Here is a 20,007-nt window from a genome sequence, read left to right on the forward strand (position 1 = left end):
TAGCTGCCATGTACACTGCTCAAAAAAATCAAGGAAACACTTTAATCTCATGTCAGATCTTGATCAACAAGTTATTTACGGTGAGAATTTTTACTGATGTACATTGTATAACTTGTTGATCAAATCGAAATGACGTATGAAAAGTAGTCAATGAAAACCAAAATCATTTACCCATTGAGGGCTGATCCAACTTGCATGAATTTTATCACGACAACTCTAGTGTGACTCATTAGTGTGTATGGTCCCTGCATGCCTGTATGCACTCTCAACAAAATCTGATGATGGTGTCCTTGAGGATCTTCTCCCAGACCTGGTTCATGGCATCAGTGAGCTCCTGGATAGCCTGTGGTGGTACTTGGTGGTTTCGGATGCACCTATTCATAATCTCCCAATGGATTTAGGTCAGGGGAACGAGACGGCCAGTCAATGGCATCAATGCCTTCATCGTCCAGGAACTGCCTGCAGGGTTTCATCCCGGTACCTAACAGCAGTCAGGGTACCATTAGCTATGGCATTGAGGTCTGTGCGACCCTCCAAGGATATGCCTCCCTAGACCATCACTGACCCATCACCAAACTGGTCATGCTGAGGGATGTTACAGGTAGCATGGCATGATGTCTCCAGACTCTTTCACGCCTGTCACATGTGCTTAGGGATAACCTGCACTCATCTGTCAAGAGAACGGGGAGCCAATGGTGGACCTGCCAATTCTGGTGTTCTCTCGCAAATGCCAATTGAGCTGCAAGGTGCTGGGCAGTGAGCACAGATCCCAGTAGAGGACGTTGGGCCCTTATACTACCCACATGGAGTCTGTTTCTGACAGTTTGGTCAGAAACCAGCACACCAGAAGCCTGCTGGAGGTCATTTTGTAGGGCTCTGGCAGTGCTCCTCCAGTTCCTCCCAACACAAAGGAGCAGTTCTTGGTCCTGCTGCTGGCTTAATGACCTTCTATGGCCCTGTCCAGCTCTCCTTGTGTAATGGCCGGCCTTCTGGTATCTCCTTCATTCTCTTGAGAGAGTGCTGTGAGACACAGCAAACCTTGTTGCAACCATTCGTATGGATGTGCCATCCTGGAAGAGCTGGACTACCTGTGGAACCTGATTGGGCTGCAGGTACCGCCTCATGCTACCAGTAGTGAGAAGGATACTAGCAGAACACAAAACTAGAGAAGAATCAGTCATGAAGGATAAGGAGAGAGAAATTGTTTGTGGCCACCACATGCAAAACCATTGGGTGGTCTTATTTTTGCTTCTCCATTGTAGCTGTTGTCACTTTTTTGCACCAAAGCAAGTGAAACTGGCTCACAATCACTTGTTATTCCTAAATGGACAGATTGATGTCCTTGATTTTAAGCTCACTTTGTGTTACACTGTGACGATAAAGTGTTCCATTAATTTCTTTGAGTAGTGTAGTTGAAGGCCTGAGTGACCTCAGCGTAGGATTTCCAAACCACCAACGCTGACTTCTTCCCCTTCCCGCAGAATACTGAGGTGAGCTCAGGATTATATTTTAGAAGAAGACAAACAACAACACCATGAAGAAGGAATGTCTACACAGGACACTGGATGAAGACAGCCAGGTCTGGCTTTCTGTGTGAAGTATTCTACCAATCTCATCAATAGCCTGCAGTGAACTGGTCAAGTGTGGTTGTAAAGGTGCAAGCAGTTGTGGTGCAAAGATCTTTGTAGTTGTAAATTTAATAAATAATACAAGTGAAGCTCATAAAGTTCAATAAAATTTATGCATGATATTCATTTCTCAGAATATAGTATGTACCGTATATGATATAATGTCCGACCGCACATACATGGCCAAAATAAACACATCTATTTGATTAAATAATCATCTAGTGATATTCTCAGGAGTTTTAAATTATTCCTTGACCCAGAAAATGTATATTTTGACACCAAGATGGACCATCTAAGTGGCTTGGAAGATATATTGCTTCTCATAGATTTTATATGGCTGCCATCTCCGATCCGCAATCTTGATGAAGTGGCTCCCATCAAAAATTTAAACCTATGGTGATAGAGAGCATGTGGAAAGAATTAGGTGCTTTTGTCCAGCGTGTCCTTAAGTAATTGCATATTTCTCCTTTCTCATATCGATTTCCCTAGGCTTCCTGCCCATCTTGGACACCATCTTGAAAATGACACCTTCCTAGTGGTCAGATTTTTGTAAACTTTTAGTATGTTATTAAGGACATCTAATACTACAAAAAAAAACAGATGAGAAACCTTTTGTTAGAATTTTTTTAGGGTTAGGTGTTTTTTTCATATATGCACCGGCCTATTAGAACATGATGAGACCAAAACACATCCTGTGGGTGCTGTCAGGGGACAAAAGGCTGTCTGTGAGAAAGCTTGTTGACTTGCTGCTGCATGGTACAAACAGCTGCTTACTTACCAATGCACACACCCAAAAGAGTCAAAAAAGATGCAAAAAGAATGCAAATCAGAACCTGATGTCAGGGCATACAAGATCAGCCACTTGATAAACACAGGGTGTTCGTTTTACTGTTAAATTTTTACTGTTAAATCCATTTGTAAATGCGTGCGTGCGTGCACGCAATGGATGTAGTGAGAGACTAAATTTAACAGTAAAACAATAATGATATTAGGAAACCATACAAATGATGTTGCAGCAGAACACCGTGTTTATCAAGTGGCTGATCTTGTATGCCCTGACATCAGGTTCTGATTTGCATTCTTTTTGCATCAATATCTGTGTGAGAGGCCTATATATGTAGTTGGGTTCCAGGGCTCTTTGTGTTATTTAAAGGCTTCCTTGGCAGCCATTTTTGTGTTTTTGTTTATAAGGGCTATTTTATGCCTCCTGAGTTTGTTTCTGAAGTCAGCTGCTCGGCAGTGTTGGTTTTGTTTCTCCTTACACAAATCTTTTTATTTAAAGGAGCTTGTTATTAGTTTTCATTTAGCCTCTTTTAGATATTTCCCCCTTTCCCAAACAATCGCGTACAATTTTTGTGGTTAACTCTCTGGGATAATTTGAAGATACCCCAAGTCTGCAACTGTGTCCCAAACCTCATCCGCCTGACAGTAAATATACAAAAATGTCTTGATATGTAAACTATTATATGGCTATTTAATACATATGCCTGGCAGTTGTTCTATAACCTCTGGTTCACAGTGACCGTGACCTTTGACCTCCAAAATCGAATACATTCATCCTGTCGTGCAAATGGATAAATAACAAAGTAGGGAACCACAGGTTTACATGTGATCATCACATTTTATGAGTTTATCTTTAAAAAGTAACTAGTACCTGCAGCAGTCAGCAATCTACTGGAGGTAAAGTATAACTCAACATACAGAGGAAAAAGAAAGTACCCCAAAATTGCATATAAGTACTCTACTTGAGTAAATTACTTTCCACCAGCATTAAAAGGAAAGGAAGACAGGAATCTGTTTCTGCCATTGTTGGTGCACTGGTGTCTCCTACTGGTTGTTTAGAGCATTGTTCTTCAGAGTGGGGTACTTAATATGTCTTTTTTAACAGAAGACACTGAATGTAATGAATAAATAGTCCAAACAAAAGAGGAAAAATCTAAAATACATATGTTTACTCTAAATATTACTGTTGAATATAAAGACACAAATGACAAGCAATGTACATAACAAAGGAAATAATGAAATAGAAATAATGTAAATATATTAAGGTGTATGTTTTATTTTTGCCATCGTCATGTATATGTATTTTTTTTATTTAAATTGCAATTGCAAAAGTGGCAAAGTTTGATAACCCGTGATTGAGAGCAGTGATCATCCACATACGGCCCTCCAAAGCTTCCAGCCCGGCCCACAGAGTAATTTCCTAATGAATTCAGAAAATATAAGAAGGAAAAAAATGCGTACTGGTATTTAACATACTTGATTTTTCTGTAATCACAGTTTTTGACCATCACTCCTCAGTGAACTGCCTCGTAGCTGGAAGTCTGAGAGAATTTTCTAGTTAATTATCTTGCTATCATTATGGATTTCCCATAATATAGCATGGATATAGTAAGAAAGTGAAAATATCAAACAATTATAATAAGGCATAAGTATATGTACCAGTATATGTACCCACAACCACAGTGTCTGCCGAGAAAAAGTCTGACCCTTGGACACATGTAGTTGATGACCCCTTGGTTCAGAGTGTCTGCACTGTGGAGGCAGCATAACGCTTTCACTGCTGTGAACACTAGAGGGCAGTAGAAGCCAATGTTTTGCTGAACGGAGGTTTCAATTCATCTCCACAGTAGGAATGAGCATGGAAGATTCAGTGATTCAAGATATAAAGTAAAGTGCAGAAAGATTACAGTGTTTGTGAGGATAAATCATTTTTTTTTCTCCCCTTTTGACAGAAATAAAACGGACAAAAATGACACCAACTTAACCAGCTGGAATTTTAAGTCAGTCAGAGTGTTTGTGGTTTATCAAATGAAGAGATGTGAAGTTAGCAGCCATATTTATATAATGAATAAAACATGCAATCCACTTAGCTGTTAATCTCACCTGAATCACATTAAGTCTTTATCCTCAGATACACTAACGTTCCTGCTCCGAGAACTACAAATTACATCTTTACATCGCTAACAAAGTGAGTGTTTAGCTGAGAAATACAGTGGAGATTTTAGAAGCTAAAAGACATTTCCTTTAGAAGTTTTAGAGACCAAAGCAGTGCTAAAAACTCACACACACACTCACACACACACACACACACACATATGTATATAACCATAGAATCAAATCAACACCTCTAATAAGACAGCCGTACGTGTCAATAATAAGGATCATAATAGACAGGATTTCTTTCCAAGCTTCTGTTGGATTGCTGTGGATGTAGCGCTCTGTAACAAATATAATAGTAACTCTGGATGACTCTGCGTCCCTGTTCACCTCCAGTACCAGACCAGCTGACCAGACCTTTCCACGACCCTGCTCACTGGTGACAGCTGCACCCAGTCTCTATGGAACAACACACCATCCCAGAACGGCCAAACAACGGCTCCTTCAAGACAGACGGGCAGTCAGACCAGGTCTTGAGCACGACCTGACCCAGGTAACCCTAACCCTAGCCACCAGAGCCGTGGCATAGGCCATAGATATATATATATATATATAAACACTAGATGGCGGCATAGGCATCACATCATAGTCTACCTCAGAGTTGTGGTTATGTTCCTGCATACTCAAGAATAATTACATACATTACAATACATTTTTTTTACAATTTAATACATTTTTATATAATTTCACTTGACAAGATTTTTTAAATTAAGATTATTAAATCTAGAAATAAGCATGTTGAACACTTAAAATAATAAATTAAATAAAGATAAATTAAAGCTGCAGGCAGCGATGAACTGGCTCGAGCAGAGTGCACTGCAAATTATTTGTTTCATACCAAGACAAAAAAAAACTTTGTGTTAGCAGGGAAAGGAAAAAAAAGTGTAACTTTCACTATTTTTTATAACTAGTTGGTACTATTATTTCTTAATACAAAAATAATCCCACATTAATTTAAATGCAAAGCAAAGCCTATTTAATTAGGCCTGGGACGATAACAAATTTTGCTGGACGATATATTGTCCCACAAATTATTGCCGATAAACGATATTATTGTCAACATGATAATATATCATAATAATGCACACCCTTTCAAATACAATACACTTTTATTTCTCAGTGTTTTTTACCATTGTAATTGTAATTTTAAGAACGTTTAAATATCTTAAATAAATAAAACAAACATTTTTTTTTTTTTTTTTTAAAGGGCAGCATTTATTTTGCGATGTAGCAAACTCCACTTTCTGTGAGCGCACAGCGTTTATATTTACTTTGTCGACCAGTGTTGACTGTCAGGACGAAGGCTCTGCATCTCCAGGAGCAGTTTTTTCCCCCAGCTGGGAAAACTGGGTCGGGTGGTTCTGCTTTAGATGGGCATGCAAGTTTGTTGTGGTGGCTTTTTTTGTTGCCACCACTTTTGAACAAATTCAGCATACAGGCTCGTCCGTGTGTTGATGGGCTCACCTTTTTCATTCGGTTTGAAACCGACATATTCCCACACCGGGGCTGTGGCATTTGGCTTTGCAATCATCTTTTTTCCTCGCGTTGCTCCGCACGAGGCTCACCTGCTGCACTCTGTGTGTAGCCAATGCTAGCGGCCCAGCCTTCTCCACAGAGACAAAGAGACTGAATGACTGACAGGAGGGTTCACTCCGCTCATTCTGCTATGGAACAAAAGCGCCCAGGTGCTGAGATCGAGCACTGAGTGAACCCTCTTGTCATCCAGCCTGCTTGGAGGCAACAGACGAGGAAAACAAACACGCATGCGCATGGCGATATATCGAGGCCGGCAAAATTATTGAGTTCATTTAATTTATCGTGCGATTAATTGATTTATTGATTATCGGCCCAGGCCTATATTTAATAGAAATAATATATATGTTTGTAATGTTACAACATTACGTCGCCCCACCGAACCCCCCCTACGCACGGTGCACCCCCTCCCTTCCCTACATGCTCATTAGCACGTGTCCTCCATGAATGTTTTTGGACGTCACCACATCAAAAAATCAACACAAGATGTCAAAACGGCCAAAACTGTCCGGTGCCCAGGGAAGAAAAAAAGAAAAGAAGAGGAGGAGAAACAAGACAGAGACAGAGGTAACGTTACATGAAATAATTTGTCTGTTACAGAACGTGATAGTAACCTGGCTTTTTAACTTTAAGCTACATGATTCGCTAAATGCTAATCAATTAATAGCTAGTGTTAACTCTTTTAACGTCAGTTAATATTGTGTAGGGGCTAAGTCATTATGGAAAATGATAATGTAGGCAATTACAGTACTCCCACCTTACATTCCTCTGGGACATTTGTAAATATTAGATCGTTAAAGCAGGTGTTTACATCTGTTTATATTTTTATTGCCTTCTGGTTAGCTAACGTTTGCCCTGCTGGTAATAGTCACTTTTCCACCCCTTTATATATTATAGTTGTAAGCCGAGTTGTTAAAGTGCACATCATTAATGTTAATTAAGCAATGTCACATGAGAGGGAATGCTGTTTTGAATATCAGCACTGCTGTGATTCGGTCAAAGATAATCATAACATACCATTCTCTTATGATATATTGTATTGCTATTTTGCATTCTGCTGTACAGTAATGATGACAATAAATTGAATCTAATCGAATTTGCATATCAGTCAACATTATACATATATCTCTTTGGTTTTTCATTTATATTATATAATTTCATTTTATTCCTGGAATCATGTTTTTATTGTTAGACTGTAATACTCAATGGTGTCACATACTCCTCTCTTCAGACGTGCTGTTGAAGTTGACATGACAAACATGGAACTCTTGACCTTGCTGCATGAGAATAAGCAGGCAGAAATTTACCCCAGCATGTGGGTTGAACTGAGAATCTCTGCCACTCTTCCCGTTACAGTGGCTGCTGCTGAAAGAAGCTTCTCTAAGCTCAAACTCATTAAAACTTACCTGAGATCTACTATGGTGCAAGAACGTCTCAGTGGACTTTCCATCATAAGCATAAATCATGTGGTCTGAAATTAGTTGTCATATGATGATGTTGTAGATGACTTGGCTGCAAGAAAGACTAGGAGAGTAAGGCTGTAGCAGGTGATGTGAGGTTGATGAGGGGATGGTGTACAGTAATTTGTAAGTCATTCTAGTTAATGCAGTATTAAAAAGCACAACTAGAGAACTCTGTAAGGTCCCCCTTTTTTGTAATATAGTTGTTAAAGTCATTACTGGTTTCTTTAATATCTTGTTTTGTGCAGTGCCTTATTAATATTGTATTTTTAATTTGTTTTATGCAACTTGTTGACACGTTTTATTTTGTGTTTCGTTATCTTATACTTTATGTAGGCTATTTGAATGTACCATATGTAAAATGATTGTATTTCATATATTTATTTTTTTATTTATTTATATATATTTTTTATCTTGATTTTATTCTGATTGTGAATTTGCTTTCTTTTGTGAGTATATACACTACACTGGCGATGCAAGGGGGGCGCCACCTAGAATCTTGCCAAGGGCGCCTGATTGGTTGGGGCCGGGCCTGCCAGCCACCCAGGTGTGCTCCGCTCGCCCCAGCAACTCTTCTATTTACTCCGTGTTTACCTCTTTAATGTAGATTCTTATTCATATGTTGCAGTTTTCAGACTGTTTTACTGGAACATTATTAGTATGTGGTTGCCTGATATCATTCCACTGCATTCAACACTGGAGCATCACCAGCAGTAAGTGTGTCACATTTAATGTTTCAGACATTCAATGTAAATTAGTGAGTTTATGAAGTGACTTTGCTGCCTCAGAAAATATATGAATAGTGATGAAAAAATATTAATATTATTACTATCAATTGTTGATACCTGAAACAGGAAGCTATAATATAATTAGTCTTAATCCTTTTTCAACATGCAGGAATTCAATTGTAAATATGTACAATACTCTCAGTTGTAAAAGAAGATATCGATAATTAAATTAAAGACATCTGTAAATCAGTTTTGATTGTTGACATTTTTTGACATATTTGTCACATCTCAGAACTCTTTTACAGATGTGTTTTTATTTTTAAATTGTGTTTGTTGTTTGTTTACATTTTTTATTTCATCTAATTAAAAATTAGATTTTAACATTTTAAATGAAATGCCTGGAAGACACAGTAGGTGCCTCTAGGATCACATTTTGCCACAATGACACACACACACATACTACTACTACTACTACTAATAATAATAATAATAATAATAATAATACAAGCATAACTGTCGCAGCTAGTAGTAACACAATGGTTCAGTAAAGATAAGCAGGTTTATTCTAGTTGTCTTTATTTCTCATATATGGATGAACAAACAAAACAGTTTTTTCATTGAACATGAAAGAAAAATTATTAAGATAATTCCTTCAATAAGCCTGACGTCTCTGTCCAATCCAACCTGTGATATGTACTGTAATCCAGGTTCAGGACGACTATAAAATCATTGAAATTTCAGCATGCTAAACTACTAAAATATATATATATTTTGAATATTTTTCAAAACATTAAATGTTAAATCATTAAAAACAAAGAGTCTCTACAGGCCTAATGGCTAAGACATTAAAATCACAATGTTTAAATCTGATTGGGATTGCTGCATGTCATCCCTCTTTCTTTCTCCACACATTTCTGCCTCTGATCTTTAATCCATTGAAGGCAAAAATGTCCTACCAGAACGACAAAATCTAAAACCTCGCTACATGTAATTCACCACCACCAAACAAAAATAGTACATATAAAAAACAGGGATAATAACTTGACAAAACTGGTTGAGACTAAATCCAGAAGCCTCTCCTCTCTAATGCCTGCAGGAACCTTCAGTGGGTGATCAGGCCTCTGCAGTTTCTCTCCACTGAGCAAACCTGAAACATCCACCAGAGAGACAAACGCTGAATATTAGTAACAAACAGTAGAGCTGTCATCTCATTTATCCTTTTTGAATGCTTCATGTCACTAAAACGTACCTGTGCAGATGTCATGGATGCAGTGCAGCTGTTGGGCCCAGTGGATCTATTAAACATATTATTATTTACATAATTCAGAACAATAAATTAATAAGGACATTATGTAAACATTTTAACGAAGGTTTTTACCAAACAAGAGGTTCATCACCTGGGCTTCCCTTCAGTTTAATGTAGTGGTTCTTCACCAGCTCAAGCTCCGCTTGTACATCTAAAAAAGACAGTGCACTGTAAATTACACTATTAATGACTAAGTGATGCCAGTTTAATATTTACAGTATTTTTTACATCACATTTGAATTTGATAGATTTCCTTTACCTGGGATCGAGTCACCATCTGTCTTGAGTGACAGCTCGATTGATTCCTGCATTGTTCTCTTCAGTATCTGCAGGATCTCCTCCTAAATGAGCATCAACTTATTGTCAAATATAGTGTTCAAGATTAACTGAATCCTACATGAATTAACTGTTTAGATGTGAGTTCAGAGAGGAGGTCAGACTGGGCTTACATATTAATAGTTACATAATATTTTGTATATTTCTGTCTTAGAACAATAGTTGTTTGTTAGTTTGTTTGTTTAATGTTTGTTACAGTGGCGTGTTTTAGGTAGCAAAAGCAGCTTTCCGATAGCCTGGGTATACCCAGACTGCCTTGCGCGCTCGAATTTGATTTCGAACCTCCAGGCGGTCTGGCAACTAGGCGATTATCTTAGCCCTGTTTTAGGGATCCAATCACAGAGCGGGGAGGGACGGTGAGACGATGACGCGTACTACTCGGCACTTGGAAGCTTTCCGGATCTAACATGGCTGCTGCAGACGCGAATCTCTCTTTAGCTGTAGATGGTGTTTTAAATAGTTTAGAGCGAAAGTTGAAAGGCGAAAGGTCTCTCGGCAGCTCCGCTGTCCCCCGGCTGGTAGCCAGATCACCGGTAGCGGGGCTATTAGCGCCGCACGGGCGGTTTCTGCGGCTCGTTGCGCCGAGCCGGTGAGACCGCCGGTCACCGCCGGTGATCTCGCTCCGAATCGGGGGACAGCGGAGCCCCCAGAGGCCCGCAGCAGCTTGTTTGTTGCCCATAAAATCAGTGGATGTGTGTGGCTGAATGACATGAGGGGGAATAAAGCGTGAAAATAAATAATCTTGCAGAAAGCGAGAACTGGAGAAGCAAAGCAGCAGCAACACTCTCTCACAGACACACACACAACAAACATCCATCTCTGTTGCTCTACTACGTCATCTGGTATAACTGATCTGATTGGCTAAGAGCTACCTACAGACGCTTTGATAGACATTCTAAGCGTCCAATAAACGGCTCCGGAGGATCGTAAACCACACCTCCTCTACGGAGAAAAGCATTGAAGGTGTCCAGACCTAATCTCCAATGAGATTTGGTCTGGTGTTAGCCAGGCTAGCTTTCCGATGCATATTTCCCTTAAATTCAGACAGCACGGCACAGCCCTTCTTACTATATTATCGTGTGACGTTTTATAAAATGTGACAAACCATCAGCTTGAACAGCTCGTTCAACATTTCCTTTTTCGCCTTCTCAAACATGATGTTTCCTGAATTATGTACATGTTCCTTAATAGTTTTTCTCATTTTGTCCAGTGAGCCGGCTCCTGTAAATACTGCTGCTCCTGCAGTAAAACAGAAAATTGTTGTCAACTTTTCTGCACAGTTATGATAAATCTAAATGAGTATTAATGCTCAGGTTTTATGTCATGATTTTCTTACTTTGATAGCATTCTTGCATGGCTTCCTCGATTGTCGTCATCAGACTGCTGTAGATTATTTTCTTGCGCTCCCGGATGATTTTGTTCAGTTTTGGCTTTATTATTTCTTCCTTAGAAAGAGAAATTAAAGCAGGATCAACATATATTAAAGCAATTAATCAAAACATTACTTTTTTTTTTCTCTTAATTATTCAAATTAATTTTATGGCAGGACCTGTGGTGTTTACATCTTTTAAAAATCTGCATTGTTAACATTTATTTTACTGTATCTTGGGTCTGTATCTGACAGCTGCTTTCTCTCCAAATCTGCTGTGTCGTGACATTTTAATCAGATGGTTGGACATACAGACTAGACTAAACACTGAGCATGCTAACAAATCACAGCTTGCTATCACCAAAATCAATACTTTCTACCTACACATTTCTTATTAGTTATTGACTCAAAATACAGATTCATGAGTCTAGTTTAATGTTTGAAGGCTCCGTGTGGCATCAGGGGGGTACAGCTGAGGATGTGTGGGTGATTTTACAGCTGGCATGAATTTGATGTGTGTATGTTTGCTGGTATGGATGTTGATTGGCTTTTTCAAAGCAGTCCTTAGAACAAAGAAAATGCCCAACATCTGCATTCGGAATATTGTATTGATAGAATTCTCCATATACAGTACCGTACTTTCCGCACTATAAGGCGCACCGGAGTATAAGCCGCAGCAGCTAAATTGAATGATGTGTACATATATAAGCCGCACTGAACTATAAGCCGCAGGTGATTTAATGTTTAATTACCATATGTAAGGGTTCATGCACAGAGGGGATTGTCGGGAAAGAGATGGCTGCTTGAGGAATCTTCTTTTACAGCCAGATTGACTGTCTTTAACTTAAAAGCTGCATCATATGCATTTCTACGTTTGTTTTCCATAATGAGGGTTTGTGCATGAAAACTTCCTTTGCACAAACTATCTCGCTCTCGTAATGTCGGTCTTGCTCTCGTTCTGTCTCATACCACTCTCGGTTTCACTTTTACTTTTGCGCGCTACCTGTTTCACTCTTTTCCGGCGCCCTGCCAGATTGGCTCGGGGTCCTTCGTCTGCCGCTGATTACGGCACGGCGACTCCGACAAACTAAGTAGCTTTCGACACAAATACACACAGACAAGTGAAAAATAGCTTAAGTATATGAAGGACCCCGAGCCGATCTGGTATGTACACCTGCCTCCAGCTTTTCCTGCTGGAGCCCGCCGCTCCTCGCGAGAGTTAAGAGTTAAAGTTGGTGGACTGTAACCTGTAAAATCCATAGATTTAGGAGGTAACCTACTGGCCGTTAGCTGTAAAAATCCATAGATTAGCCGCACCGTTATATAAGCAGCAGAATCGAAAAATGGGGAAAAAGGCGCGGACAACACTGGCAACATGCAACATCTACACTATTTTTTATTGCTCTTGCCACCCTGTACTGTATCGCGCCATGGGCCCGCCACCTGGCAGGCATTTTGGTGCAATGTGAGCTGTGCGGCAGGACATAGGCTAACCACTGGTATCACTGACTCATTCTACGGTGGAAGTGGAATGGCTTCCGTCTATGAGGTCTTCAACTCCCACCTCCAGTAGAATTTTTGTGGATCCTAGGAACGATTGTGGACATCAAATCCTGAGTGGGCCATGTTAAAACCTCCACTGTGGAGGCAGCTGCTAGGAGTTGTGGTTGGTAGACTGGTGTGCCTGTTGCATCTGCCACCTAAGAACTATTCACCAGCAGTGAAGGAAGCCATCAAGCCTAAGAAGGAAGCCATCGAGCCTTATGGGCTTGGTAAGACCAGGAGTTTCCTGAACCAGCAGATGGCCAGAAAGCAGGGGGATTTTGCACAAGCACAAACCTTGGCTCAGGCTGTGTTATGGACAGGATGTCAAGGTGCAGCCACGGGGAGCAGAAGGTCTTGGGATCCTTCTGCCCCACAAACTGGCCCCAGATAAATGAAGAAAATATGAATGGATGGACAAATGCTTACTCTTCTGCTTCAGTCTCCCTGATCTGGACAAACAGCAGATAAATAGATAAACTTATGAATAGGATAGTACCATTCTAATCTTTTACCTCTGTGTTCAAAAATGTGAGTTGCAGTTCAACATCTTTGTACTTTTGCCCCTCTCCCATCATCCTCTTTGTGCCAAGTGAAAACTTGTTGATGATCCCATTAAATGGTTCACTTTTTCCTTCATTTCTGAAACATAAATAGTTAAAATGCTGTCCATTCAATGTAAGTTGTATGTATTATTTAACACAACTGTAACTGTAGGCTTCAACATAACATTTGTTACTTCTTCTCCATAGTAAATACGTGCAAACACTGGGTTTCTAAGAAATTTCTTACGGGAAGGTCTTCTTGAATTCCTCATCAATGCTGTCAGTCAGGTCTGAAGCCAACTTCATGTTCAGGTTTATTTCTTTCTTTCTTCTTGGCTTGTGTATGCCGCCGTTATGAACTATAGACTTAAGTGTCCTGTGAAAACCTTTATCCTTGCCCTTATGCTGAAACAAGAAAGAAAGACAACAGACGTAATGCAATACATATTCATATGAAGGGCAAAATCGGTTGTTTTAATTATAATTCAAATACATACAGGATGTAAGACCGACTTTAAGTTTCTTTCCCATGAACTTTTGGAGTTTTCGACACCCTCACTGATGCATCTTCCAAAAGACCGGTAAGTGTCTTTCATGGATTCTATGACATTATCAAGTTCATGCTTCATCTTTTCTTCAAGTTCTGTGCACACAGCTGTCTTGTCATCCTGAAATGAAACACAACACATTCAGGATTTAAAGCAATGAAACTAGGCTGCTCCCTTTATTTAGTCACATGTGAAATGAATTTGAAATTTAGAGAATCTTTAACCGTTATTTATTATATGGTTATGCTGCTTCTTGTCACTTAGATGTGTATCTTGGGTCTGTATCTGACAGCTGCTTTCTCTCCCAATCTGCTGTGTCGTGACATTTTAATCAGAATCTGAATTTGAGCGCAGTTTATTTCTGTTGACTTATTTTGCTATGAATATCATTATATTCTCTCAATATTAATAACAAAGACAATGAAAGAAGTGTTATTTCTTGATCTTACCCCTTGTCTACAGCTGGCCCCTTGAATCAGAGAGAGAATCCCAAGAGCTCCAGACACATAGTTTAATGTCTCTGAGTGACAGTCGTTGAGATCTTGCAGAACTTTTACAAGTTTGGGTATCTCTGTAAAAAATGCAGTTTGCATGTCACATATTTAAGCTACATGCTAATATTAAAATAGAAAATTAAATTCATTATTTTGTGTTAAATTATAGAATTTAAAATAAAGTAAAACAAAAAATTTAAATATTAATGTTCTGTTATCCACAAAGTGCTCATTGACACCTCAACTTACCAGTGTCATCTGCGTCTGGATGGGGTTTTTTTTCAGGTTTGTTTTTTTCAAGAAACTCTTTGGCACTCACTGTGAACACTTGGAAACATTCATCACTAAAATGTTTCTAAAAAGAAAAAAAAACGTCAGGATTGCAGGTGTTGAACATGATTGCGCTATATTTTTTGTCAGTTGATAAACATACCTTAACCTGTTTTTGATTTTTGAATTTCTCTCTCACTAGTTCCTTGGCATTTTCACGATCACCGGCTGCTGACCTGTAAGAAATGGTTTGTATTAAGTGGCACCTCATACAGTATTTGAAGTATTAACACCTGCAATCTGACTCAGATGCCATCAAATTAAGTTGCACTAATTTGCCAGGCTTAAAGAATGGGGATGAAGTTGTAGCCCACAGAATAACTCACTGAATCCATGGCAACATTATACATTGATATCCCCTAAGCATTATGGGAAGATTTCAGGGTCTTAGAGACATGTCGTCTAAAGTAAGACAAAGAATAACAATAAGACAAAATACATTGTTTAAAAACTTTTCACATTGCACATACTGATCTGACTTGGTGCAGATAAAGTGAATGCGCTGACACTCGCCACCATTTCCCATGAGGCTGCTGGCACTTTCTAGGATCTCCCAGGCTTTATCTTCTGCTGCTGCTCGATTAAGTTCCGTCACGACCCACACAGTAGAACAACTTCCAACAACCTGAAGGGACATAATCGCAAGTTCGGAATGAAAAATCTATCACCAGCTTTGTAAAAACATGACTTTACAGTTTCCAGATAACACAAGACACAATAAACAGCATTGCATGTGAATCAATTACCCCTTTCCACATCTTGTCTCTGCTCTTGTTACAGTCCCCATTTCCAGGAAGATCCGCAAGTGTGACGTGCTGTAGAAAATCATTATCCGGCACCATCACAGTCACACACTTCACCAGTGGCCAGTACCACCTCTTTACTCCTTTAGCTTCTCTGTCTTTTGAGTCACTTCTTGTGTATTTGACCAATTTTGCAGAGAGCTCTGTAGCCTGCAATAAACAATAACATCAGATGAAGTAGGTATAACTATAAACTTGATGTTATATATAAAAAAATAAAAAAAATAAAACATGAAAATACCAAATAAACACGGGCCAAGTACTGATCCTTGTAGTACTCCACAGGTTACACTTTAATGGACTTTTTTGAAGCAGTTGCATTCATTTTGAAACTATTAATCATAGTAATGACTTTTAAAACTTAATTAAAAAATTCCCTTAACACAATCTATCTATAAAGCAAGAAGTGTGTATGTGTGTGCGTGGATATGTGTCTAGGGCATATCTCGCTGACCGTTAGTCAGACTGACCTAAGATTTCGTATGTGGCTTGCGCACGGCACGAAGGTGTGCATCTTCAATTTTGAAGATTTTTGAATTCATTTTTCAAAATATCATTATTTACGTGGGACGTGTCGCGGCATTGCACTGTTTCCAATCAGACTTTTAGGGGAGCTCCGCACCACCAACAAAGAACAGCCATGCACCACCACCTACAGAAGAGCTATAAATCTGCCAATCCTTTCGTGTCCAGGCTGCGTGAGGTTTCCCGTATCTAATTAAGCCGCAGGCTCCACTTCGCTCTGGATTTCCACACCTGACTCATCTCATCTGTAAGTCTATTTAGCCTACCTATCTTTCGGAGTTTTAAAGTGTGCTACAAGGTTCGATTTTCCAATAATATTGGAAATATATGTGCTGGATGGTGTGCATACCTTATGAAAAGTAAGTGTTTTATGGAGTTGCAGACGTTGTAGTGTGGCATGTAATGTACGAATATATACTTCCTACGGGCACTGCACTATCAAATATAAACAACAAAATAAAGACACTATTTGTTTTGATTTTCCTATGAGGGGTACATTTGACATGGGTTTCTAGTTGGGGACAGATCTTTTTATAAAGTACTCTTTACATACTGATTTTACTTTTACATGATATTTTTAACTAACGTAGAACTAAACCGACCTGACATGGCTAAGCTAATGTAAATAACATAAACCTCAATAACTCAGAATTCAAAACGTTTAACTGTCTGACAAGAATGTTTCACTGAAGCAATATCTGATGGTCCTCTTACTTACTGATTCACATGTCAAAATCTTCCTCTGGGAATGGAGAAATTCTGGGATTTCTTTGAAATGTTTGAATTCCATGAGATTTTCAGCAGATTTGTTTTTCCATTCCTCTCCATACAGAGCTGACAGCTTTTCAACGGTGTCACAATAATCCTCGTCATTCTCCTGATCTGCGTTGTCCTCGAGGAAATTCAACAAGGTCCACAACTCATCTTTCCACTCCTAAAAAATGAAATAATTAATTTAACTTAGTAAATTAAATTATACATTGTGAGATCAACAACTATATTTTTTGTACTTGTATCATAACTGTTAAATAGCTGCAAGTAAACCATCATATTCAGCTCATTTTACCTCTTTTGTGATGAACTCAATGTGTGCCTCGTACTTCATGTTGTGCCTGTTAGCCTCGACTTTAATCATGACTGTAGTACATGCACTGACACCTCCAGATGGCAAGAGATTCTTCTCTCCAATGATTGCATTTATCAAAGAGCTCTTCCCAGCCCCGGTTTTACCAAAGACACCAACCAGCTCCCTCTTGTCTGTCTCCAAATCATGGATGCTTTGCCTGTTGTACAAGAGTTTAAATATGGGTTAAATGATTCATTTGGAAAATACACAACTATAAAATGACTCTATCTATCAACAGCCTACTCAAGCATAATGTACCTTTAGTAAGAATTATTTGCTATAAAATTAAGGTAAATTAAATAATCTCAATAGTTACTTGAGGAAGTTGTTTAGCTTGTTGTCTTGGTTAGGCAGTTTTTTCTGGACACATCTCATGATGTCTTTCACATCAGTCAGTATGAATCCTTCTGTCAGAATAAAGGTAAGTAGTAATACACAATAAGGCGTGTTGTTATGCAAAAAAAGAAAAGAGAAGAATATGTGAGAGGCACTTTCTCCACCAAGTTAATTTAGGATGCCTCAGAGTGTTTCATCAGACTTATACTAAACGGAAACTTGGTTTCTTGAAAAAAAGGCCACAGTTAAGTTATATCTTTAGAACCCTTGTTACTATGGATACCTCACAAATCTGGTGTGCGCAACATGTTTGAGGTGTCCTGATAAGATTTTAACACAGAGACAATGAGAAACAATTTTCTGTGTCAAAGATATAAAGACAGACATTTGGTAAACAATTTTAAAAAAAAGAAAATTTAAAACACTATAGTAAGTTGTATTTATTTAGAAAGTATTATAAATACCTGAGTATGATCCCGGTTTTGTGTCAAGTCGTGGTTTTCTAGTTGGTGACTGCCATTCGCTGGACCAGTCCTGAAGATCCGACTTTCTCTTTCCTGATGCGTTTTTTTTTGTTTTTTTTATAAAGCAAGATATCACTATCTTTAAAACATATATGAACACTTCATGAAATCAATTAATAATCAGTCAGATACTAAATATCTCACCTTTATCACTTGTGCCACTGGTGGATGCAGAAACCTGTGGACGAACAGGAATATTTGACTCTTAAAGAAATTGACTTCATGCTCTAACAGGGTTCAACCAGCTTGACCACAACTTAATTTCATTAACTTCAACTTCATTTATATTCTCATCCAACCTGAGACGAGCCTTAGAAAAACCTGAAGATAGAATCTAAAATAGGATAAACAGGTGATCACATTCAGCATCTTTTTTTCCCTCAGTCAACACACTGTGATCCAATGAGACAATTCCTCACCAGCTCAGCTGTCTGTCACCTAAAGCTAAGTGGGCGTTCCACAATTTAATCAAATTCTGCTCCACGCCTGTTCAAACCTGTTCCACAACTAAAACACCAACGTGTTTTTTATTACACCAGTAAAATGTACATAAAGAGGTTTTTTTTTAATTCTTTAATCATCTTTTACCCCCACACTTTATTAAATAAGTTTAAACAGAAATCTGTAGATAGTCATAGTTCATCACAATATAACTGAGAACATGACTGCCATGTGGAATTTAATAAAACAGTTAAATAATTTAAAAAGGAAGACAGACTTTAAACAGAAAGAAAAGCAAACAATTTGCCACAAGAAACACATATAATACTATTTGGTATTTTTAACCTAATATCACCTGGTAGTTTAAACTTAAAAAGTGAAAATGTCTTTCTGTCTCTTGTCTTTTATTTCAACATTCCACCCCAACACAGGCATTTAGATTCAGAGATATAAATGATTACTACTACTGCTATTACAATAATACATAATAAACAACAATAATTATAATAATTTTAAATGTAGCGATAACAACATCTGCACATAAAACAGATGGTGCCTTGTATAAATGAATACAGTGAATTGTTTGAAACTTTATTCAACTTACTTGAGCAGAGGAATCAACGGTTTCTGGATCTGTTGACTTTTGTTTCTAGTGACAAAAGGAAATAGTTGTAAATCCATTTTAAAAGTATAGTAAATACTATTGATGTCAATGACATTATTTGTCTCTGTTTTGTAATTGTCTTCACAGTGCAGAATTTTACCTTCAACAGCTTGAGGTACTTTTTGAATTTTATGCTTGGTCCCACTTTTGGGATCAAAACAGCGATTTCTTGATCACCGAGTTCTTGGAGACTTTCTTTGTCAATGCCCTCATCTGTTAAAAAGTATTCAGTTGAATCTTAGACAAATTGTTGCAGAAATCCATCATATACAGTGTACATACAAACAAGAATTGCCAGAATTAGTTAAGGCTGATTTCTCCTATTTTTCCTAAAAATGAATCGTCAGTATCGTACTGCAGAACAATGCTTCAGTACATAAACCTTGTACATAAACCCTGTCCCCTGTATATATGTGTGTTTGTGTATGTTTCAGTAACGGTTTGCTATATAAGCATTGTATCATATCGGTGAACAACAAACAGTAGGCTACAGTAATACTTTACCTTTAAATTTGTCGATCAACTCGCTGAGACCCCACTCAGTTAATTTGTTCTGGACAAAATCATCCATGATCAAGAACAGCAACTGAAAGATAAACACACGTTTTAATCAACAATGACTACATGGCATTAAAACTGTTATGATCAATAATTGATCTGTAATTATTACAGACAATGGAAGTAACAAAAAGAAGAAGGAAATAGGAAAAAGGGGTTGCAAGTGTGTAATTTATTTCTCCTCTACCTACCAGTGTGCACGTGTACAGACATTTAGCTTGTAAATATTAAATGTGTGGTTTTGATACATCTTAGATATATTTTTTTGTTG

At 38.3% G+C, this 20,007-nt stretch overlaps 1 protein-coding gene across 1 annotated transcript; it reads right to left on the reverse strand.

Moving 5' to 3' along the window:
* Positions 1-265: 265 nt before the first annotated feature.
* On the reverse strand, positions 266-19,749 carry LOC131983424 (nuclear GTPase SLIP-GC-like). The gene is made up of 22 exons (XM_059348134.1): positions 19,678-19,749; positions 19,279-19,386; positions 19,119-19,163; positions 18,218-18,251; positions 18,014-18,106; positions 17,530-17,620; positions 17,154-17,370; positions 16,806-17,021; positions 15,506-15,712; positions 15,230-15,384; positions 14,899-14,935; positions 14,679-14,784; positions 14,385-14,506; positions 13,885-14,055; positions 13,635-13,792; positions 13,358-13,484; positions 11,268-11,376; positions 11,037-11,170; positions 9,855-9,936; positions 9,668-9,746; positions 1,039-1,146; positions 266-374 (listed from the first exon to the last, which is right to left on the reverse strand). Exons 1-22 carry the CDS (start codon positions 19,747-19,749, stop codon positions 266-268), a joined length of 2,580 nt encoding a protein of 859 aa, XP_059204117.1.
* Positions 19,750-20,007: the final 258 nt, after the last annotated feature.

The sequence above is a fragment of the Centropristis striata genome, chromosome 13 (genome assembly GCF_030273125.1).
Source record: "Centropristis striata isolate RG_2023a ecotype Rhode Island chromosome 13, C.striata_1.0, whole genome shotgun sequence".
In the NCBI taxonomy this organism is placed as follows: Eukaryota; Metazoa; Chordata; class Actinopteri; order Perciformes; family Serranidae; genus Centropristis; species Centropristis striata.

Coding starts and splice junctions, on each gene's coding strand:
- LOC131983424 (XM_059348134.1), bottom strand. CDS start 19,749: ATGGATGATTTTGTCCAGAACAAATTAACTGAGTGGGGTCTCAGCGAG. Junction 18,252..19,118: donor CCGTTGATTCCTCTGCTCAA/GTAAGTTGAATA, acceptor GTTCGTCCACAG/GTTTCTGCATCCACCAGTGG. Junction 9,937..11,036: donor ACGAGCTGTTCAAGCTGATG/GTTTGTCACATT, acceptor ATGCTCATTTAG/GAGGAGATCCTGCAGATACT.